The 24,571-nt window shown below is 43.3% G+C and overlaps 1 protein-coding gene across 1 annotated transcript in view; it reads right to left on the bottom strand.

Annotated features, from left to right (window-relative positions):
- Positions 1-24,311, bottom strand: part of HSPA4 (heat shock protein family A (Hsp70) member 4) — a 52,663-nt gene extending 28,352 nt beyond the window's left edge. The window contains exons 1-6 of the mRNA XM_003829287.6: positions 23,687-24,311; positions 10,994-11,051; positions 8,467-8,607; positions 5,535-5,657; positions 2,701-2,800; positions 1,904-2,037 (exon numbers count right to left, since the gene is read on the bottom strand). Of these exons, the coding sequence (XP_003829335.3) occupies positions 1,904-2,037; positions 2,701-2,800; positions 5,535-5,657; positions 8,467-8,607; positions 10,994-11,051; positions 23,687-23,793 (663 nt within the window). The 5' untranslated portion in view covers positions 23,794-24,311. The remainder of the gene's footprint in view (positions 1-1,903; positions 2,038-2,700; positions 2,801-5,534; positions 5,658-8,466; positions 8,608-10,993; positions 11,052-23,686) is intronic.
- Positions 24,312-24,571: the final 260 nt, after the last annotated feature.

Below are 24,571 nucleotides of genomic sequence, written 5' to 3'. Positions count from 1 at the left end.
AGGAATAAAACCAGTAAAAACAATCTCTTCAAAGAATGCTACACGTCATGGGGGAAATTTTCTTAGTATGTTAACTTAAAAAAAGACAGGACACAGAGCTAAATATAGTGACTCCAATTCTGTTTTCTTAGAAAATTAGAATGAAATACATCAAGCTGTTAAGAATGGTAAGATTGTAAGTAACTTTTCTTTATTTTTTTTTCTTTTTTTTGAGACAGGGTCTCACTCTGTTGCCCAGGCTGGAGTGCAGTGGCACGATCTCAGCTCACTGTAGCCTCGACCATCCAGGCTCAAGCAATCCTGCCACCCCAGCATCCCAAGTAGCTAGGACTACAGGCACACATCACTACATCCAGCTAATTTTTGTACTTTCTTTGTAGAGACGGGGTTTTGCCATGTTGCCCAGGCTGTTCTCAAACTCCGGGCTCAAGCAATCCCCCCACCTCAGCCTCCAGAGTAGCTAGGACTACAAGCACACCGCCACACCCAGCTAACTTTTGTAGAGACAGGGTTTTACCATGTTGCCCAGACTTGTCTTTACACATAAATGTTTTCCAGTTTGGGGAGATTTTTGTAATGAATATTTTTATAATTTAAAAGTAATCAAAAGGATTGCAAAACTGACAGGTGACAGATAACACAGAAGGACAATTTAGAAAAACAGAAGCAGATGGCTACTAATACACATCATTCTGATCCAAAGCCAGGATAAATTATAACCAGAGTCTTCCGTTTAAAAAGATGAAAGCATAGCATAGATCTTAGAAATTCTATTAGTGATTAAAGTTTAAACACTGAGAATTACATTTGGTCCACCATTTATAGCTGTCAAAAAGCAAAATCACAAATCTCTCATTTCCCAATTATCTAAAAGATTCGCTTTATTTTTATTTAAAAACAAAACCACCTAGAAACAATATAAAACCAGAAAATAAAGTGGAAACGTCTATTTTTCAAAGAAACAAGACCATAACAAATGAAGTCTCAAAATGCCTCCAAAATTACCAAATATTTAGTTTGGGGTAATCCCTCTCCACCAATCTCCAATGGGTACAAGGCAGTCAATTCAGACCTTGGCACCAACAATTTTAATATACAATTCAAATAATTAAAGCAAACACTTGAGAAATCCTTGGTTCCTCACCAAATTCTAGATAAAATCATCTAGACAGAGAATTTTATACCCTACTGTGGAACTAGCATAAACCAGCAAACTCAACTATGACAGAGATCACCCTCTGGCCCCTCCTTGCCTTCTATACTTCTGTGTGTACAAAACTGCTTAAACTTTAGGCTTTCTAGAAATCTATAATTCCTAGTCCAGTTTGTTTTGGCATCCAAAAGAAACCCCTTTTCCAGAACACTCAAAACCTCATGAGCAAGAGTACAGAGCACCTGTACCACCCTCTCAATCCCCAGTGTAAAATTCACCAAGGAACTACATGTTAAAAAATCCTCCTGCTGGGCGCCGTGGCTCACGCCTGTAACGCCAGCACTTTGGGAGGCCGAGGCAGGTGGATCACCTCAGGTCGGGAGTTCGAGACCAGGCTGACCAACATGGATAAACCCCATCTCTACTAAAAATACAAAATTAGCCAGGCGTGGTGGCACATGCCCGTAATCCCAGCTACTAGGGAGGCTGAGGCAGGAGAATCGCTTGAACCTGGGAGGTGGAGGTTGCGGTGAGCCAAGATCGCGCCATTGCACTCCAGCCTGGGCAACAAGAGCGAAACTCTATCTCAAGAGAAAAAAAAGAAAGAAAAGAAAAAAAAATCCTCTGAATAACCCTGTAAGGTATGCATTGTTTCTCCCATATTGTAGATGAGAAAAAATCATTGTCTCTCAAAATTTCATAATTACCATACTACTAACACAGTCTTCTGGAAAAAAAATATATACTTACTTTCAGTTTTCCTCTATTAAATGCACATACAGAAACTTGATAAGCAGAGTGGCCCATGTCTACAAAAACTACATTTCTTGGTTTCTCTTCTAAGGCAGGAAGATCCTGCTTATAGATTCCATATGCAAGAGCAACTACAGAAGAAAAAACACAAAAATTAAAAATAACATCTAAGTAAATAAAATTCATTTAAGCAGGAAAAAAGAGGTTTTATATATAACGAATGCAACTACATGTGTTATGTTTTAGAAATCAAATTCTTTATAAGCACTGTATAATTTATTCAAGAAAAAGATTATCTTCCAAGAGTTAAATACTGATATTCACTTAGACTTCCTTACAGTTGCCAATAGACTTTGGCATAATTTTCTCCAAGCCATTTCCCCCATTTTCCAAATATATTTTCCTGGATCTTTTCTACCCCTATGCTATGTTAACATCCCCACATGTTCTGTCCATGAGATGCTGCTTAATGTCCCATTCCTCTGACTCTACCAGTCCACAAGTCTAAGAGAAGACCAGTCTTTAACCCAAAGCACTGCTCCACACGCTAAGTGTTCTCCTTCCCCAACAAGCATGTGTTTAAATACCAAAATGCATGCTATGAAGGTACACAAAAAGCACTGGTCAGATTAATTCTTCACAAGTGACACAGTATCCAAAAACACCATGACCCCAGTGGTAAGCAAGAGCAGCAGTGCTGAAAGCAAAATAAAGAGCAAGAAACCCCAGGGTTTTAAAATTTCACAATCTTCAAGATTAACCAAGTCAAAAAAATAATCAACGGTCCTCCTTACCTGCAGTGGTTTCATTCATTAATCGCAAGCAATTAAGACCAGCAATCTGTGTTGCATCCATCACTGATCGTCTTTCTGCATCAGTATAGAAACAAGGAACCTACAAAAAAAAAAAAAAGAATGCTTACTGTATTATAGATTCTAATTTTAGTTAGTAAAATCCAGGAACACCATCAAATACCTACAGCAACTTATTCTGTATATGATCAAGAAAATATTTCAAACTAGTAAGGAAAAGTTAGAATATTTAGTAAGCAGTGTTAGGATAAACAAATAGCCGTACCATTACCTTACATATACTCATTACATGGCAGACCAAAATACCAACAGCTAAAGTAGTGACTGCAGAGAAGAGTTAATATAAAGGCCAGAAACTGCTATCCTTAGAAAACGCCTGCTTGCATGTTGGTCCTTGCCTGGCATCTAGGACCTTGATTTGCAAACAGTTCACTAAATCAATAGAAAAAATTTCCCTAAATGATTAAGAGTGGTTCACTGTACCTAAACTGTTTATATAAACATGCAGCTTGTGCTGACTACAGGCTTTCCTTCTGGGAGTTGGAATTTTGGTTCATGCTAGGTATAGGGTACCAATGTGACTGACCCCTGATGAAAACCATGGACTAGCCAGGCGTGGTGGCTCACGCCTGTAATCCCAGCACTTTGGGGGGCCGTGGTGGGTGGATCACCTGATGTCAGGAGTTTGAGACCAGCCCGGCCAACATGGTGAAACCCCATCTCTACAAAAAATACAAAAAAAAAAAAAAAAAACCCACTAGCTGGGTGTGGTGGCACATGCCTGTAATCCCAGCTACTCTAAAGGCTGAGGCTTGAACCTGGGAGGTGGAAGCTGCAGTGAGCCAAGATCATGCTACTGCACTCCCAGCTGGGAAACAAGAGCGAAACTCAGTCTCCAAAAAAAAAAAAAAACAAAAAACAAAAAAAACCCTGGACCAGGCTAGGCAGAACTCCTGTGGTAGAGGACATTTCACCCGTATTGTTACAACCTGTTGCTGGAGTTAAGCACAGGCTGACTCTGGGAAGCTTGTGCCTGGTTTCCTCCAGACTCTGCCTCATGTGCCTTTTCCCTTTGTTGATTTTGCTTTGTATCCCTTCACTACAATAAATCTTAGCATGAGAATAGCTATATGCTAGGGCCCGTGAACCCTCCTAAGCAAATTACCAAAACTCCAGTGTGATCTTGAGGCCCCACCCAAACATGACTCAACACTATCACCTTTTAACTTGATACCCAAAACTGGAAGACACTTAGGCATTCCAATATTTTACATAAATTTTACTCCCACACAGAGTGTTATGCAGGATCAAAGCTAGGGGCACTAGATGGAGGAATGGAAACAAATCTGGGAGACCAATGGAAGAGCTGAGGAAAGGTAGGAAACATCTAAGAAATACAGGATCTGGTGTATCAGCCACTGGGGAATCAAGGTCACTGAATCTGAGCTTTTTAAAGGAACACAGAATTTTCATTCTTCTATAAAGAATAAAGCCCGTCCCCAGAATGGTGTACACAACTATAATCTAATTCTTTCTGACAAATGTCAATTCTACTTTACAATAACCAAGGACCAAGGAATCCGCCAGGCAACAGACTCTGGGGTGAAAAAGCCACCTAACAGTCCTTGCTTTGCCAATCAATGCACCAACATTAAGACAAAAGAGGCCATGAAACTAAAGTGTCAGGTAACAATTACAGAATGAGGAGATTCGGTGGCAAAGCCAATGTAACCACATATATTTCAACAGTCCCTAAGGATTCCACCAAACTAAAGCACAAAACTACAGTAGTCAGGCTTCCATCTTAACAGGGATATGCAAAAGATAAAGTCAACTGCTGCCATGTCTTTGTTTTTTGGATAAGTTTTTTGAGACAGGGTCTCAGTCTGTTGTCCAGGCTAGAGTGCAGTGGTGTGATCACAGCTCACTGCAGCCTCAAACTCCTGGGCTCGAATGAGCCTCCCAAGTAGCTGGGACTACAGGTGTGTGCCACCATGCCCAGCTAATTTTTTTTTTTTTTTTTTTTTTGGTAAAGACAGGGATCTCATTGTGTTGCCCAGGCTGGTCTCAAACAATCTTCCTGCCCTGGCCTCCCACAGTGCTGGGATTAAACCACCATGCCCAGTCCTTGCCTTTGTCTTTAACGCTAGATACCAACAGCAAATACAAATACAGAACAAGTGCCATTTACAATTAGGGGTATCCAACTAATTCAACAAACGAGTGGCTACCCTGTGCTATGCTAGGCGATGAAAAAAACACAGGAAGAAGTGGGCAGGCTGAGATGAATGCACCTTGAAAAACAGAAGAGATTTAAATAGGCAGAATAACAAAGGAGGCCTGAGCAAAAGCTAAGCAGCAGAAGAGAGTAAGAAAATGAAGACTAGTTTCATAAATTTTTTTTTTCTTTGAAACAGAGTTTTGCTCTTGTCACCCAGGCCGAAGTGCAATGGCATGATCTCGGCTCACCGCAACCTCAGCCTCCCGGGTTGAAGTGATTCTCCTGCCTCAGCCTCCCGAGTAGCTGGGATTACAGGTGCCCATCACCACGCCCAACTAATTTTTGTATTTTTAGTAGAGACGGGGTTTCACCATGTTGGCCAGGCTGGTCTTGAACTCCTGACCTCAGGTGATCCACCCACCTTGGCCTCTCAAAGTGCTGGGATTACAGGCGTGAGCCACCGCACCCGGCCTGACAAACATTTTAAATAACCATTACAACCTGAGACAAAAAAACAACTTTACTTGAAATTAGCAGCTTTCTTCTCTCTGCTTCTTCATGCAAATTCCCAATAATGTATAGGGATCAAACTCACCGAAACAACACAGTCAACTACAGGCTTCTTAAGAACACTTTCGGCTGTCTCCTTCAGTTTGGACAAAAGCATGGCAGTCACCTGCTCAGTGGTAAAATTTCGCTCTTCCTCCATATATGTCACCTGCAAGAAAACAACAAAGGGGCCTAGACTTATTATATTTCTTTCTTCATGTCCTAGTCCTAAAAGCTAAAATGAACAATGCTTCCCATTATCAATGCAACATTATCTCAAGAGGGGATTGAAGAAAAAAAAAAAGCTAGTTTTCGAAGTAATACCTTGAAGGTCACTTTTAGCTTCTTTTTTTATTATTATTATTAGTTTGGAGGCAGGGTCTCTCTCTCTGTCATTCTCTCTCTCTGGAGTGCCGTGGCATGATCACAGCTCACTGGAGACTTAACCTCCTGGGTTTAAGCAATCCTCCTGCCTCAGCCTCCCAAGTAGCGGGCAGCAAAAGCACATGTCACCATACCTAGCTAATTTATTTTTTTCTTGCAGAGACAGGGTTCTTGCTTTGTTGCCGATGCTGGTCTCAAAACTGGCTTCAAGCAATCCTCCTGCCTCGGCCTCCCAAAGTGCTGGGATTACAGGCATGAGCCACCACGCATAGCCTATTTTAGCTTTCAACCAAACACGATACTTGGAGATGAAGGACCACAGTATAAAACAACAAATCTTAAGACAAGTTCCTTTGCAAAGACAAATCAGTGTAGCTCACCATGACCCACACTGTCCCTCCATAAAGAGGCTGCTGGTAGAAACTATTTTACTATCTGACATACTATGTGTATTTTAATGTGTTTACTGTTTATTATCCATCTCCACAATTAGGATTCAATCTAATATGAGGACATGCATTTGTCTGATTGTTCACTGCCATAGCTCCAGCACCTAGAACAGGACCTGGCACAATAAATACTGGTTGAATTAAATAATAAAAGATGGGCTAGGTGCAGTGGCTCACACCTGTAGTCCCAGCATTTTGGGAGGCTGAGGCGGGCAAATCACTTGAGGTTAGGAGTTCAAGACCAGCGTGACCAAAATGGTGAAACCCCATCTCTACTAAAAACACAAAAAATTAGCTGGGCATGATGGTCCATGCCTGTAATCCCAGCTACTAGGGAGACTGAAGCATGAGAATTGCTTGAACCCAGGAGGCAGAGGTTGCAGTAAACCTACATCGTGCCACTGCACTCCAGCCTAGGCGACACAGTGATAGTCTCAAAAAAAAAAAAATTTTTTTTAAATAAGTAACAATAATGAACAAAGCTTCAAGATAAAGCCCTATTCCAGATAAAAGTCTGCAAATGTGATAACAGTTACGAATTTTAAATATTGAAAGACTGCGTAAAACAATCCCAACCCATCCTACATGCCCATATTCCCAAATTACAATCCAGAATAGAACATGTTGCTCTCTTCTTTTAGCTGCTGCCCTAACTCAGCTTGCGTGCCACCTTCTGACTCCCCAGCCCAACCACAATTTATTAAGGTTTAGAACTGAACAGTTCTTACTTTATTGCATGATAAAGATAGGGAAATATCCCTCCTGGTGCCCTTTCTAAATTATCTCTTTCTTCCCTGCTATTTGCCTAATTCTGAGGTCAATTCCACCACTTTTAGACTTGCATCTACTTGTTTCCCAAATCTTCTTCCTAGTCTTTTTCTCCTTTGCTTCTTGCAATGCTTATGAATAAATCTGCCAATACCTATCCTATTTCTTTATTTCTTATTTCTAATAAGTATTGCACATTTCTTCACCTCCCTTTTTAACCCTTCTCTCTCCTGTGCTTCAGCTTCATCTTTTACTATCCCATTCAAACTGTCCTTAATTACCACAGATATTTTAAGAAAACCCAGTCATCATTCTTTAATTTTCAGAATTTTTCACTTCTAAATACAACTAAATTATCAGCTACACTGCAACAGCAGACTACCTTTTTCTCATGGTTCTCAACATCTCTTGGCTTTCCAGCCTGTTCTCCTGATTCTTGGCCTCCAAAATCAAATCTCTCCGTAAACTCACCTGCCTGGAAAGCCAATCACGCCCCCATCCCCCTCGTGGATTCCTCTTACTACCTCTGAGTGCAAGAAAGGCAAATGTGTCCACCCTATCCATCTCCCAGCCTCTTACCCTTTTTCTGTGATCAGTTCACTGCATACTTCACAGAGACTCCACTAGATGTACCAGAGATAAAGACCAAACTCACTTTTCCCCAAAAGAACATCTCTTTCTAAATTAAATCCTATCTCCAAGAGTATGTCCATCTATCTGCTAGTGACTTAAAACTGTGATTCCTACCAGGCGCGGTGGCTCACGCCTGTAATCCCAGCACTTTGGGAGGCTGAGGCAGGCGAATCACAAGGTCAGGAGTTCGAGACCAACCTGGCCAACACAGTGAAACCCCGTCTCTACTAAAGATGCAAAAAACTACCCAGGCATGGTGGCACGTGCCTATAATCCCAGCTACTTGGTAGGCTGAGGCAGGAGAATCGCTTGAACCCAGGAGGCAGAGGTGGCAGTGAGCCAAGATCACACCATTGCCCGCCAGCCTGGGTGACAAGGCGAGAGTCCATCTCAAAAAAAAAAAAAAAAACTGTGATTCCTTTGCCTGCTCTTCCAGAAGTCATTCCCTAAAATCATGCTAAAAAGCCCACTGCATCAGTGAGCAAAACAAGCAGCAATGGCAGTATTAACTTCAAACCATCACTACCCAGGCCTCCAACCCATATTAAGAGCACCACTCACCGCTCCCAATCAACATCCAGATCATTCAAAAAATGTCAAATAGTCTTTACTAGAAAAAAGCTTTCCCTAAGCATCTGTAAGCATTTTCATTACAATCTGACATCAGAAAAGTACAGATAGATATTGAACTGATAAAATATAATAATGCATTTTAATTAAAAGGCATTAACCTGACAACCTTACCTTTATACCTGTTAATCCTGTAGGCAACTGCACAATATCATATGCAAGGTTAGATTTTTCTGCCTCCACAAATGGATCAGAGAATGCTCGGCCATGGAATCTTTTAAATCCTTGGACTGTGTTCTTTGCATTAGAAATTACCTAAGAGAAAGAATATCAAAGAGTGGAAAGACTACTACTAATTTTTTTTTTATTTCAACAGCCTCAGATTAAATTAGCAACATTTTAACTTTATATAAATTCTCCTTCTTGGTTTTGGTTTCTTCAGACCCTAAACTTTTCTAAATGGTGCCCACTAGCATGCGAAGTGAGGGAGGAGGGATATGCATGGGTCTCAGAGTGGCAGGGCTAAAAATAGAGCCCTGCTCTTCCTATATCCCATGAAGTCAGGTCATTATACTTGCATAAGTATTTTCTGTTCTTAAACTTCTAATAAACATTTACATAAAATAACTTTTAGCCTTTAAAAATTGCCCATAGTTTATGGTTGAAAGTTTCCAGGAACCAACTCAGCAATACATAAATTGATTTAGAAATTCTAGATAAGGCCGGGTGTCATGGCTCACGCCTGTAATCCCAGCACTTTGAAAGAAGCCAGGGCCTCATTTGAGGTCAGGAGTTCGAGACCAGCCTGACCAACATGGTGAAACGCTGTCTCTACTAAAAATACAAAAAATTAGCCAGGCATGGTGGTGTGCACCTGTAACCCCAGCTACTCAGGAGGCTGAGGCATGAGAATCATTTGAACCTGGGAGGTGGAGGTTGCACTGACAGGGCCACTGCACTCTCAAAAACTGCACTCTCAAAAAAAAAAAAAGAAAGAAGAAAAGAAAAGAAAAAAAATTCCAGTGAAACAAATTTCTCATAAAGGGGAAAAAAAAAATCATACTAAGTACACAAAAATGAACACAAAAGGATATTGGGAGAGTATTATTTGTAGTAGCAGACGCCTAGAAACAGCCTAAATGGTTAATAACAGGGAAATGCTTAAATAAATTATGGGCTATTCATACAATGAAATATCAACAGGTAAAGTTTTCAGAAGGTGGTAAGACAAATGTCTATATGATTTTTGGATAATGGTTGAACAGGTGACTTACACTTTTTTATCTATGTTTTCTAATTCCTCTAGAATAAACTATCACAATTTATGAGGGGAAAATGCTGACAAAAATATTCAAAAAATTCCAGAATGACCTTCTGCTTAAGATTTACAGGCTGCTCCTCCCAATGCAGGAGATGTAGTAAGCTCCTGTATCAACCAGATGAAAGGGAACACACAGAAGTCCTTTTATGAAACAGATGAGGCCACCCAAATCATGCCTTCCTCGAGCAAGCTGCCAAACAGAAACTCTGTTAACACAATAACTGTATCAACCTAGAACTGGGCAGCCAGTTTAGTATAGTAACTGTCTCTCAATCATGAAAAGCAGGTTTAAAAAACAGGAGCGATTTGCTCAAATTTTAGAAGGAAGAGATTTCAAAATTGCCCAATATTTTCTACCTGCTCTCTCCTAAAAGATCTTGAACACTGTGAAAATGAACTATAAAACATCCAACTTAATTAAAAACCAATTGGCCAAGCACCACTTTTTTAAGCTAATAAATTTTAGGCCCTGCCCCATTCAAAAACAGATTCACCCTATAGGGTTGCTCCAGGCTGAACCATAAGAAGGTCAAACATGCAACTCCTTAATTTTACAAATATCTCAGACACTTAGAATAACACAACTCTTGGGGTTCTGCTGCTCTGGTTATTCAGAAACCAGCAACTACGTCAGGTTCCTGGTTTACAGAGTAAACTAAAAGCAAGTCCTTTAATGTATTTCTAGAGGTATGCTTTCGTTCCTTGAGAAAGTTGTTTAACAAGATCAACACTTACCTTATATATGAGTAAGATGAAAGGCCCAACAAGACAGACTTAAGGAGCATGTAAAATATCAAGGAACAAGCAAGCCTTGCTTAACAAGATCTGGACAAAATACACCCTGGCAGTTTGCATTAAACAGATTATACTGCTAATGCTATTTTAAGGCCAGGTGCTTCTCACTGAAGCAGTGGTTCCTGGGTATCTGCAGGGGACTGATTCCAGGGCACCCCTTGAATTAGACCAAAATCCACAGATGCTCAAGTCCCTTAGACAAAAATGACATAGTATTGGCCTATAACCTATGCACATCCTCCTGTATACTTGAAGTTGTCTCTAGATTACTTACAACACCTAATACAATGTAAATGCTATGTAAGTAGTTGTTACACTGGATTGTTTTTATTTGTATTTTTTATTGTTCCAGTGTTGTATTTTTTCCCAAAAATATTTTTGATCCACAGTTGTTTGAATCTACAGATGCAGAACCCATGGAATTCTGAGGGCTGACTGTACATGGGAACAGAGAAGAGGTCTGTATCTGCCAGTTGTATTCCCAAGGCCTACCAGTGTTAGGCACATAATGGGCATTCAACTACTTGCTGAACACATGGATGAAGAGGAGAAATAAGTCATTTTAGGAAAAAAATGAAACTTTACCTGGCTTTTAGCTGCTGCTCCAATTGAACGATTCTTAGGACCAAAAGAAATGCAAGCCCTAGAAGACAAAAAAAGCACTTAAGAATTAAATCTTACTACAATAATAAATCCAAAAGCATAGCAGGCAAGATCTGAGTATCAGCTAAAATGCCATATATTTTAATGGTACAAATCTATGATTTTGACCTTTCTATTGAGTAAATCTGTCCATGGAACAGGTTGCCTCTTACAACTGAGTCCTGTCATTTACATGCTGGAGCACAGATCTGATGTGATAACTACCTGTCTAGAATACTAGAGAGGTGGGCTAGACAGTCTCTACCATCCTCTAATTATTTTTCAAGTCTCCTGCTCAAAATTCCAGTATAAAATAATGTACCCTCACATCAATGTATCAATTAACATTTTTAAGACAGCTCACAACTTCACCAAGAATATAGTCTACAAACCCTGAAAACAACTCTCGCCCTATTAAATAAGTAAAAAAGTAATTTTTCTACAACTAGTTTCCAGGCACTCAATTTTTTTTTTTTTCAAGAGTCTCACTCTGTTGCCTAGGCAGGACTGCAGTGGCCCTATCTCAGCTCACTGCAACCTCCGCCTCCCAGGTTCAAGTGATTTTCATGCCTCAGCCTCCCAAGTAGCTGGGATTACAGGTATGCACCATCACGCCCAGCTAATTTTTGTATTTTTAGTAGAGATGGAGTTTCACCATGTTGGTCAGGCTGGTCTCGAACTCCTGACCTCAGATGATTCACCCACCTTGGACTCCCAAAATGCTGACATTATAGGCGTGAGCCACCGCACCTGGCCAGGACTCAGAATTTCTGACAAGGAACTTTAACCCCACTTCTGAACATTCTTCTAAATCACCAATTCATACACAATCTCCTGATTTAATCCATTTACTGCTTCTTTTAGAAAGGCGAAACTGAAACCTGCTTGAAGGTTAAATAAAAACTCTGTGCTTATGCTTAAAAAGTGCAGTGGCTCACGCCTGTAATCCCAGCACTTTGGCAGGCTGAGGCAGGCGGATCACCTGAGGTCAGGAGTTCGAGACTAGCCAGGCCAACATGGTGAAACCCTGTCCCTACTAAAAATACAAAAAGTAGCTGGGCGTGGTGGCATGTGCCTGTAATCCCACCTACTCAAGAGGCTGAGGCAGGAGAATTGCTTGAACCAAGGAGTCAGAGGTTGCAGTGAGCCGAGATTGTGCCACTGCACTCCAGCCTGGCAACAGAGCAAGACCCTATCTCAAAAACAAAACAAACAAAAAAGGGCATTAATAAGTATAAGTAAATTTTGGCCGAGCGTGGTGGCTCATGCCTGTAATTCCAGCACTTTGGGGGGCCGAGGCGGGCAGATCACCTGAGGTCTGGAGTTCGAGACCAGCCATGCCCACAAGATGAAACCCCGTCTCTACTAAAAATACAAAAAAATTAGCTGGGCATGGTGGCGGGCGCCTATAATCCCAGCTACTCGGGAGGCTGAGGCAGGAGAATCACTTGAACCTGGGAGACGGAGGTTGCAGTGAGCCAAGATAGCGCCACTGCACTCCAGCCTGGGCAACAACAGCGAGACTCCGTCTCAAAAACAAAACAAAAAAAAGAGTAAATTTGGCTGGGCGCAGTGGCTCAAGCCTGTAATCCCAACGTTTTGGGAGGCCAAAGCAAGTGGATCATTTGAGTACAGGAATTCAAGACCAGCCTGGGCAGCACGGTGAAACCCTGTCTCTATAAAAAAAAAAAAATACAAAAAAATTAGCTGGGCATGGTGGTGAGCACCTGTAATCCCAGCTATGGGGCAGTCACGGGGTGGGGGTGGCTGAGGCAGGAGGATCACCTGAACCCAGGAGCCTGAGGCTGCAGTAAGCTGTGATCATGCTATTGCACTCCAGCCTGGGGAAGAGAGCAAGCAAGACCCTGCCTTAAAAAAAAAAAAGATAGTAAATAAATTTATCCAGGGTCATGCAACCTGAAAGCAATGAAGTCAGGACTCTAGGTGATGTCTGAAGCTTTGACTCTCATCCTCGCTGAACTCCTAATTCTTCCAAGTCAACAGAGTAAATAAGAGCTCTGGAACCATACTGCCTTGGTCCAAACCTGACTAAATTAGATGAACTACTGATTTGGTAGAAACATAAACTTAAGAGCCCTGTGGAAACTGGCAGAATGCTGGGCCTCCCTGGGCTTCAGTGGTCCTTCACAACCAATGGCTAAGAACCCCTGTAAGCCAATCTCCCAGGGCAGCCACAGGAAGCCATGACTTCTATTAAATGACAGGAAGAACAAACATGGTACACCCTAGGACTTCATCAGAATTCCTCCAAATCCTAAGCTTTTGGGCCTAGAAAGTGCTGGGAGTAGCCCCTCAAAAGCAAAGGTGTCAAGCTCAGCCTTTCTGCAACTATGCCACCAATCACTAAAACAAAATCTGTTTTAGACACTAGATGCAAATAAATAAAAAAAAATCCTCACTACCACGTAAATGTCTCTCCTCTCAAAGCCCATATTACCCTTTAGGAAATTGCCCAAGGCAATCTTACCCACTTCCTCCACCTCAAAAAGGCTGCCTAGCATAAGCCTAATAATTGGCACACCTCCATCTTTCTAAATACCACCAGATCTAAATTTCTAAGGTATATCCCACCATGACCCCAATCACAACATAACTAAAAGGCAATGTTACTCATCTTCCATTGTTTCCTGCAGCCCTTTTTCAAACCTTTATCTCCTCAAAACAATTACAATTCCCAACTTTCCTGCAAATCCTGCTGAAGGGTTAATTTCCTATTCTACGTCAGTAACTCTGAAACTGTCTTGCTTCTAATTACCTTCCAAACAAAACCAACTACCAACAAATAAAACCTATATTCCTTAATATGGAACCTAAGGCCTCTCCCAACCCAATCCCATTTTCCAGCTGTATTTCATCCACACAATCAACACAAGTTGAATAAAGTATCCCAATCTTCCTGCTTTGCTTGTGTCACTTTTGACATCTGAAATGCCTAGTACCTTCACGTATTCTCTAGAAATTCCACCTATTTTGTCTGTAAAGCCTTCTCAACCCACCCCAACCCCCAAATAAAAAGTAATCGTTTACCGGGCACGGTGGCTCACGTCTGTAATGCCAGCACTTAGGGAGGCCAAAGCAGGCAGATCACCTGAGGTCAGGAGTTCAAGATCAGCCTGGCCAACATGGCGAAACTCTGTCTCTACTAAAAATACAAAACAAAAAACAAAAAAATTAGCCAGGCGTGGTGGCACACGCCTGTAGTCCCAGCTACTCGGGAGGCTGAGGCACCAGAATCGCTTGAACCCAGGATGTGGAGGTTGTAGTGAGCCAAGATCACGCCACTGCACTCCAGCCTGGGCAAGAGAGCAAGACTCAGTCGGGTGGTGGGGAAGGGTGGTAATCCTTTATACCTCTTAAAACTGATTGGACTTGGTTTAATTTCTACTTAACACCAACCACAAACCGAATTACATTATCAATACTAACACATTTATTTCCCTTGCTAAAACAATGTTTTATAAGCCGTAAGTCACAACCCACGTGTGGGTCTAAAATCAATCAGGGGTTGGAAGAAGTCATGAACAGCAACTTAAATAGAAAATACAGCCGGGCGGTGGCTCACACCTGTAATCCCAGCACTTTGGGAGGCCGAGGCGGGTGGATCACGAGATCAAGAAATCGAGACCATCCTGGCTAACACAGTGAAACCCTATCTCTACTAAAAATACAAAAAATTAGCCAGGCATGGTGGCGGGCGCCTGTAGTCCCAGCTACTTGGGAGGCTGAGGCAGGAGAATGGCGTGAACCCAGCAGGTGGAGCTTGCAGTGAGGAGAGATCACGTCACTGCACTCCAGCCTGGGTGACAGGGCAAGACTCCGTCTCAAAAAAAAAAAGAAAAGAAAAGAAAACACATGTATGCACTGCATGTGAAAGTACTGTTGTTTAATGAAGCTTTTCAGTTGTGTGTGTGCACGTACCAAGTCTTAATGAAAAATGTAAAATCTGAGGTCTTCAGTTACAGATACATGCTGTCTAATGAAGTAGCCACTAGCCACATGTGGCTATTTAAATTTAAATTATTTAAAATTAAATAAAATTTAAAACTCAGTTCTTGCAGTCAAGGTTGCAGTGAGCTAAAATCATGCCACTACACTCCAGCCTGAGTGACAGAGTGAGACCTTGTCTCAAAAAAAAAAAAAAAAAAAGTCCTGTTTCACCTACTGGAACTGAAATCTAGTCAGCTACCTTTAAAATTATCTATTGATGTGGGATTTTAAAAAAAAGTCCTACTTCCATTAAAAAACGACAACTGAAAACAGAATATGATCAATTTGCTGAATTGGGTCAGTATGTAAAACAGCACCAGGCGTGCTGGCTCAGGCCTGTAATCCCAACACTTTGAGAGGCCGAGGTGGGCAGATCATCTGAGGTCGGGAGTTTGAGACCAGCCTGGACAACACGGTGAAACCCGTCTCTACTAAAAATACAAAAATTAGCCAGGCATGGTGGCGCGCGCCTGTAATCCCAGCTACTCAGGGGGCTGAGGCAGAAGAATCACTTGAACCGGGGAGGCAGAGATTGCAGTGAGCCGAGATTGCACCACTGCATTCCGGCCTGGGCGACAGAGAGAACTCCGTCGCAAAAAAAAAAAGTATAACAGCACAAATTGAAGGATTTTGAAAACTAAAGGCTTACATACAGAAACCTAATATTTAAATGATATGAATACTCAAAAAGATTAACTTGAATATTAGCGCTAACACTAGAACATAGGTCAATGCTTCTTGGTACAAGTTTACTGTAGAAAATTAGAAAACAGACAAGTATGAAGAAAAAAATAAAAATTATATATACTTCCACAACCCTCCCCCCACCACAGAGGGCCACTATTAACATTTAGGTAAATACTCCTATGTAATCCTACTAAATCTAGTAAGTCCTAAAAAAAAAAAAAAAGTAAAACTGATATACCACAATCAGTTTGCTTCTCCTCAACAAATGCTCTGAAAAGTCTTCAATGGCTGAATTATTGAGGATTTTGACATGGAATAAGCAAGACAAGAATATTTAAAGGAAATATACCTACTACTTTCCAGTCAACAAGAACTTTCAAATCTTGCAGTCTACATCCCTGATCCCTATCCATGGCAGGAAACCTCTCTCATCCAAGCAGGTCAAGCTCCCTTGTTTCATAGTTCTCATTACAGAGCCTTCTGGTGCCAGGTGGTGTGCTAAGCATCCTACACTTGATAATCCTATATTCTCTGAGAAATGGGATTAGTATACAGGAAGAGCTGATTCAAGTCAAGTCAATGTGCCCAGAAACGTATTAGAGTCTATGATTCAAAATTAGGACCATCAGACTCCAAACCCCACGTATACACACATTTTGGATTTTTTTTCTGGTTTTGAGACAGGGTCTCTCACTCTGTCACCCAGGCTGGAATGCAGTGGCTCGATATCTGCTCACTGCAACCTCCGCCTCCCAGGCTCAAGCAATCCTCCTACCTCAGCCTCCCAAGAAGCTGGGACTATAGGTGTGTACCACCATGCCTAGCTAATTTTTTTTTTTTTTTTTTTTTTTTTTTTTTGAGACGAAGTCTCACTCTTGTCACCCAGGCTGGATGCAATGAAATAATCTCGGCTCACTGCAACCTCTGCCTCCCGGGTTCAAGTGATTCTCCTGCCTCAGCCTCCCAAGTAGCTGGGATTACAGGAACCTGCCACCACACCCAGCTAATTTTTTTATTTTTAGTAGAGACAAGGTTTCCCCATCTTGGCCAGGCTGGTCTCAAATTCCTGACCTCAGGCGAACCACCCGCCTTGGCCTCCTGAAGTGCTGGGATTACAGGCACGAGCCACCACACCCAGCCTCTTTTATTATTCTATCATTATTATTATTATTACTATTTTTGAGACGGAGTCTCACTCTGTCACCCAGGCTGGAGTGCAGTGGCACCATCTCGGCTCACTGCAACCTCTGCCTCCTGGATTCAAGCAATTCTCCTGCCTCAGCCTCCTGAGGAGCTGGGATTACAGGCGCGTGCCACCACACCCAGCTAATTTTTATATCTTTAGTAGAGGCAGGGTTTCAGCATACTGGCCAGGCTGGTCTCAAACTCCTGGCCTCAGTGGATCCGCCCACCTCGGCCTCCAAAAGCGCTGGGATTACAGGTGTGAGCCACCACACCCGGCCAATTTTTGTACTTTTTGTAGAGATGGGGTTTCGCCATGTTGTCCAGGCTGGTCCCAAACTCCGGAGCTCAAGTGATCCCCCCACCTCGGCCTCCCAAAGTGCTGGGATTACAGATGTAAACCACCACACCCGGCCCTATTTTGTTTTGGTTTTGTTTTTGGGGTTTTGAGATGGAGTTTCACTCCTGTTGGCCAGGCTGGAGTGCAATGGCATGACCTCAGCTCACTGCAACCTCCACCTCCCGAATTCAAGCAATTCTCATGCCTCAGCCTCATCCTCAGCTGGGATTACAGGCATGCACCACCACACCCAGCTAATTTTGTATTTTTTAGTAGAGACAAGGTTTCACCGGGTTGGCCAGGCTGGTCTCAAACTCCTGACTTCAGGCGACCCGCCCACCTCAGCCTCTTCAAGTGCTGAGATTACAGGCGTGAGCCACTGTGCCCAGCCCCGTTATGTTTTTTAAGAGATGGTTCTCACTCTGTTGCCCAGGCTTGGAGTGTAGTACTCAATCATGGCTCACTGCAGCCTTGATCACTGACCTCAAGTGATCCTCCCACCTCAGTTTCCCAAGTAGCTGGCATGCCACCACAGCCTGCTAATGTTTTAAATTTTTTATAGAGACAGAGTCTCGCTATATTGCCCAGGCTGGTCTCACACTCCTAACTTCAAGCAATCCTCCTGCCTCGGCCTCCCAAAGTGCTGGGATAACAGGCATGAGCCACCATAGCCAGCCTTAATTCATTCCTACTTCTATCCTTCACTCAAACTATCTGAATCCTTTATTCCATGTATTATCTAATCCTATTTGTTCAAGTCTCACTCCAGCCTTTCCTCATCAGTTTAGCCTCCACTGCTTACATCTCCTTTGAACATGGTATTTTATGTCTGTATCACACAGCCTTGTCCATAATTGGACTCATTCTATTTACTGCTGCTTATGTTATTCATATTTTAACCACATTGATTACAACTAGACAGCAGGAATCTCTATCTTACACTTCCTCTATACTACACACAATGCCAAGTCAGTGCTGCTTAATCCATAAGAAGTACTCACACATTTGCTGCTTGACTGATATTGCTTTTCCTCCATTCCAAATTGCAGGGAGTTAATTCAAATCAAGTTTAAGATCCCTCTGTTCTAATCTTTAAGTCCTAGAAATTACTTCTTTTTTCAGCCAGACAATATCACTGTTTTCCTTTTCTTAAAAGAAACTACTGACCGAATATTTATACACATTCTGAGAGGATATTATGAACAGCTGCAACTGGCATAGGTCCTTTAAAAGGTATAGTTTCATTTTTATAAGTGTATGCATAGCTAGGCGCGGTGGCATGCACCTGTAGTCCCAGCTATTCGGGAGGCTGAGGCACCAGAACTGCTTGAGCCTGAAAGGCGGAGGTTGCAGTGAGCCAAGATTGCACCATTGCACTCCAACCTGAGCAACAGAGTGGGACATTGTCTCAAAAAAAAAAAAAAAGGTACGCAGAACTACTCTCAGGATATTACAACAGCCATTGCTCTAATTCACTTTCTTCAACAATAGGAGAAAATGAGCTTTTCAGAGAAACCGCAATAATTAGACTATCACATACAACTGATAGGCAAAACTAGAATGGAAATAGAGACATTAATCAGAGTACTCTCTGGTTACTGCATTAGCCATGGACTAGAAAGTACCAAAAAGAGCTGATACCCAACAGACCAAACAACTCATACTTTTGAGATTTGCTGTTCCTAAAAACACAGCAAATTCCTCAGTAATTAACCTTTGCACTTTAAAAGTACAGTTGTAGAACCCAAAAGGTAAACTTCCATAGATTTCATCTTACTGTCCTAATCTCATAAAAAATTAATAAAAAATACAAAAAGTAATAGTATTATTAGCAAATACTTTGGCAGTATTTACTGAATCCCAGGCATTTTTCTGAGCACTATGGCAAAAAAAAAAGGTATAAGTTATAGTTTTAACTCATTATAATTCTCATAATCTCCAATGAAGTAGAGAAATCACATCTGTTCCTACTGCAAATTAATCTGTTATATTTGTGTAAAGAATTCTGGCAATATTACTGAAACTTTAAGTATATACAGTATATCCCTTACCCTAGCAAATTCACCTCTGGAAATCTATACAACAAAAATAAAAGCATTAACATTACAACATAAATATGTAAGGCTAATTATTGAAGAACTATTTGTAACAGCAAAAAGTTAGAAATAACCTGTTTGAAGAAAACGTGTTAGAGCCATAATAAAGAATTTTACAGGCCGGGCGCGGTGGCTCACGCCTGTATTCCCAGCACTTTGGGAGGTCAAGGCGGGCGGATCACTTGAGACCAGGAGTTTGAGACCATCCTGGCCAACATGGCGAAACCACGTCTACCTAAAAATACAAAAATTAGCCGCATGTACGCACATGACCGCAACAATGCACTCCAGCCTGGGTGACAGAGCCAGACTCCGTCTCAAAAAATAATCTTCCCACCGCACCTAGGTAAAAATCATTATTATTATTTACAAGGCTCTGCCTAATTCCTCAGATTCATCTCACAGCATTCTCTCAAGCAGCTGAAAGAGTCGTGGCTGCTCTTCAATGTATCAAGGATGCAGCTTTTCTTGCTCAGGTCTTTCCCACTTGCTGTTCCTTCTGCCTGGAACAACTCTTCCTCAAACCTACTGTGACCTCCAAGGTAAAATCCTACTCATCCTCAGGTCTCAGATGGTACTTCTTTCAAAGCACCTTCTACCCAACTTATTTTTGAGACAGAGTCTCGCTCTGTCACCTAGGTTGGAGTGCAGTGCATGATCTCGGCTCACTGCAACCTCCGCCTACCAGGTTCAAGCGATTCTTCTGCCTCAGCCTCCAGAGTAGCTGGGACCACAGGCGCCCGCCACCACACCCAGCTAATTTTTGTATTTTTAGTAGAGACAGGGTTCCAGCATGTTGGCCAGGCTGGTTGCGAACTCCTGACCTCAAGCGATCCTCCTACCTCAGCCTCCCAGAGTGCTGGGATTACAGGCATGAGCTATCGTGCCAGGTCCTTCCATCCAATTTAAATTAGACCCGCTTATTCTATACTCTCATGGTATTCTGTACTTTTCCACCTTGCCCTTTACCACAGTTAGTAATTACTACATATTTTTGTTTAGTATTTGGTTTAATCCACCAGCCATGTCCATAATGGCATGACCTTATTTGTTCACCACAGTACCTCCAGTGCTTAGAAAAATGGCTACCACATCAGAGGCACTCAACATCTGATAAAATGAAGGAAGCCTAAATTGGGTGGAAAATCAAGGGTCTCTTCTGGATGAGACTCCATTGGCTCCTCAAAAACCTAATCCAGATTGTTACACCCATATCTGAAACGAGGTACTTCCACCATCATAAACCCTCTAAGACTTGCATCTCATTTCCACTCTCATGTTAAAACAAACACACAACATGCAGTCTTTTTGTACATATGAGCTCCAAATCCATTCCTCCATAACCGCTACCAAAAAAAAAAAAAAAAATCAATCTTCCTGCTACCATTTTCTATTTAGCCCAAGACTCCAAAACAGAGTAATCAAAGTGAATCAAAATCATACAGTTCAGAAATTACTTGAAATGTATGGCATGCCTGTAAGTTAATGAAAACTATGAAGGAAAATATGAAGAAAACATGTAAGGAAAATTATTTAAATGGAATTTTCTTATCACAATTCCGTGGTGTATGGGGTCATATATATCACAATGTCTTTGAGGCAAATTTTTTATCTGAAACAACTCAGTTTCAAATAGAATTCATGGTATAATTGTTGTAGCTATTGTCTTTCTAAAAGAAAAACAGGAGCATGTGATAATAATCTAAAAGAAAGGATAGGAACACTGTTCTTCCCCATACTTGGGATTCTCTTCCTGTGCGCCCTTTGGAGCTAAAGCGTGTTCAATCACAGGGCAGGAAAGGACCAAAACACTAAATACATTAACTCAGCGCTTTAGCCTTTTCAGTTCCTTAGGGGAGACATTTTATAGACCAAGAAAACACGGATACAAAGATATTCTCAAATACTAAAATGCTTAAAAACAAACTTTAATGCTTAAAAAAAAACTTCAGGGCACAATACACTTCCCTGGAGATGCCAAGTTAGACTACCCATTGTTAAAAAGTACAAATAGGGAAAATAAACTGCTAAAGGGCACAGGACTTTGGGGGAGTGATGAAAATGTTCTAAAATTGATTACAGTAATGGTTGCACTCTTTTGTGACTACACTAAAAACGATCACTTCATCTGGTTAAATTGTATAGTATATGAATTAAACCTTAATAAAGCTGTGCCAGGTGCGGTGGCTCACTCCTGTAAACCCAGCACTTTGGAAGGCCGAGGCAGGCAGATCACTTGAGGTCAAGAGTTCGAGCCCACCCTGGCCAACATGGTGAAACCCTGTCTCTACCAAAAAAAGACAAAAATTAGCCAGGCGTGGTGGCGCACACCTGTAATCCCAGCTACTCGGGAGGCTGACGCAGGAGAATCGCTTGAACCCAGGAGACGGAGGCTGCAGTGAGCCGAGATTACGCCACTGCACTCCAGCGTAGGGAACAGAGTAAGACTCCTTTTCTCAAAATAAATAAATAAATAAATAAACCTTAATAGGGCTGTTAACAAGACTAAACTCAGCAAAGGGACAGCAAACTACAGTTTTGGCTTCTGGGATGAGTTTTCAGGGGAAGCACCTGGGTTAGGAGGTGGGGGGTGCGGAAATTTGACAAGTGGAAAGGAAATGTGAGACTTCTGAACAATCTAGTTTGGCTGAAACCTGCTGAAGAAATGTGACAAAAATTGAGGGTGAAAATAATGGACCTTAGAATTGAGCCCCTGGGGCCGGGCACCTGACTCACGCCTGTAATCCTAGCACTTTGGGAGGCCGAGGCGGGAGGATCACTTGAGGTCAGGAGTTCGAGACCAGCCTGGGCAACTCGACAACACCCCGTCTCTACTAAAAATACAAAATTTAGCCGGGCATGGTAGCACGGGCCTGTAATCCCAGCTCCTCAGGAGACTGAGGCAGGAGAATCGCATGAACCCCAGAGGCCGAGGTTGCAATGAGCCGAGAGCATGCCACTGCACTCCAGCCTGGGGCGACAGAGCGAGACTCCATCTCAATCAATCAATAACAAGTGAGCCCCTGGGCAGGGCACGGTGGTTCATGCCTGTAATCCCAGTACTCCGGAAGGCCGAGGCTGGAGGACTGCTTGAGTCCAGAAGTTCGAGACCAGCCTGAGTGACATAGTGAAACCCGATTTCTACTAAAAATAAAGAAAATTAGCCAAGCATGGTGGCGCACGCCTGCAACGCCAGCTACTCAGGAGGCTGAGGTGGGAGAATCACCTGAGCCAGGAGCCAGGGAGGTCGAGGCTGCAGTGAACCAAGATCGCACCACTGCACTCCAGCCTGGGCAGCCAGAGTGAGACCCTGTCGGTCTCAAAAAAGAAAAAAAAAAAAAAAAAAGAATAGAGACCCTGAATGGCAAATAATACAGAACTTCTTACAAGATTTTGTCTAAGAACATGACAATGGGTTAAAATGTATCTACAAGTATTCAAAAGGCAGACTCTTTCACTGTAACCAGTGAAAGACCTGAGTGACTCACCATTTTTTAGAACTGTGTCTATGCTGGTCCCAAAACTTACTATGGGTTCTAGAAGTCAAGGCGGGCCCTTGAGCCACTAACAATTGTGGCCAACACACTGGTTAGAATCCATTATCGTTAAAGTGCAACCCTATTGAGGGGTTAACGCGCACAAAACAGAGAGTGACCCAATATAGTACAATATCCCGAAATAATGTGGAAAACAAAAGCGATTGCAAAGTTATCATAAGAGCACCGATTTTATTAAATTCCTATCCGTGCCAACCCAACCTCAAGACCCCGAGTCCATCCGGAACCCGTGCCTGAGGCTGTTCCAGCTCGCTCTCTTCCGGGCGCTGCCCCGCCCCCACTCACGTGGGACGCTGACCGCTCCACGGTCTCGCGGCTGGCAAGCCCCAGAACCCGTTCGATTCAACTATTATTAAGCGCCTGCTGTGTGCAAAGTTCTGAGCTTTCTGTTGGACTCAAAAGACTCAGTACGACCTGGGCCTGGTCTCTGCCCTCAAGAAAAGGACCGCGATCCGTTTACATCCTAGGCCTGCAGTCCTTCCAGTTCCTACCCGTGCCCTCCGCTGGTCCGAGTACCGGCCAGAAGCCTTTCTTCGGCCGACGGGCCACCGGGGAAAAGGCCCTCGCGCTTAGCACACACCCACGCTCATGGTGGGCCGCGGCCCCTAGTGTCCTAATACCTACTGGGGGTCCCTGACCTACCGGGACCTCGGCTCGGAACGGAGGCGACTCCTCGGCCCGCGTTCCCCAAGCAGCGAGGGTCCCAGACTGGAACAAGCATTATCTCCTAACCCCAGTGCACGCGGCCGGCCCGGCCCACACTTACGGCGTGCAGCGGTCGCTATACTCATTAGCGATAGTCTCGATGCCGCCGGCGCGGGCCACAGCGACGTAGCAGCTCTGGAAGCCCAGGTCTATGCCCACCACCGACATGGCGCCGGCTACTGCTCGGGCTCGGGCTCGGGCCCGGGTCCGGCCACCGAGACAGGACACGGACCCCCGGCGGGGCTAGCGAGTGGAAAGCAGGCCTCTTGGGCCGAGGCTACTGAGGGGCGTGCGGTGTCCACGCAAGCGCCTAAGTCCTTCCAGGGGGGACTGCAACCGAGAGCGCTGCTCAGGCCGGCTCCGGCTAAGTGGCCGCAGAGGAGGCGCCGGTAGCGGGGGCGGAGAAGATCTCGAAAGATCTCGTTGCGACGAGAGCGGAGCCGCAGCACGAGAGCTACGAAAGAACGGAATGTTCTCGCGATATCCCGGCTCAGGCGCTTTTCCCCTTGAGGCCCCGCCCCCAGTACGTCTGAATACGTCACGTCCTGGCTCGAGAACCTGGGAAAGGACTGGGTGGCTGAAAGATGGCTGGAAAGCGCATTTGGCCAACCGAGCCTGCGCATGGAACCTGCGGCGCTGCACAGCTGCATAGAGATGTGGAGCACCTCCCTTTACCGTAGAAAGTAGGCGAGCCAGCTCGAGGCACTATACTGAGGAAGCGCTGCGGCCTACTTCCGCCGTTTTTCTTAACATCAAAGAAACTTCCGGTAGTGGGGTGTCTTGCATTCCACCGTGTCGGTGCCCCAGAATGAGACGCAGGCTGATCTGCAGATCCCGCAGGGTGCCTTCTGCTCTTCTCGGGGCAGGTTGGCCGGTAGGGGAGAAGGCCGCCATTGGAACGCGGCCTTTATGTCGGGTTCTCTCAAGAGTCTAAGATCGCACCCTC

Source organism: Pan paniscus, chromosome 4 (genome assembly GCF_029289425.2).
Source record: "Pan paniscus chromosome 4, NHGRI_mPanPan1-v2.0_pri, whole genome shotgun sequence".
Taxonomy (NCBI): domain Eukaryota; kingdom Metazoa; phylum Chordata; class Mammalia; order Primates; family Hominidae; genus Pan; species Pan paniscus.
The sequence above is the reverse complement of the archived record's forward strand: the minus strand, read 5'-3'. Positions and strand labels throughout refer to the sequence as shown.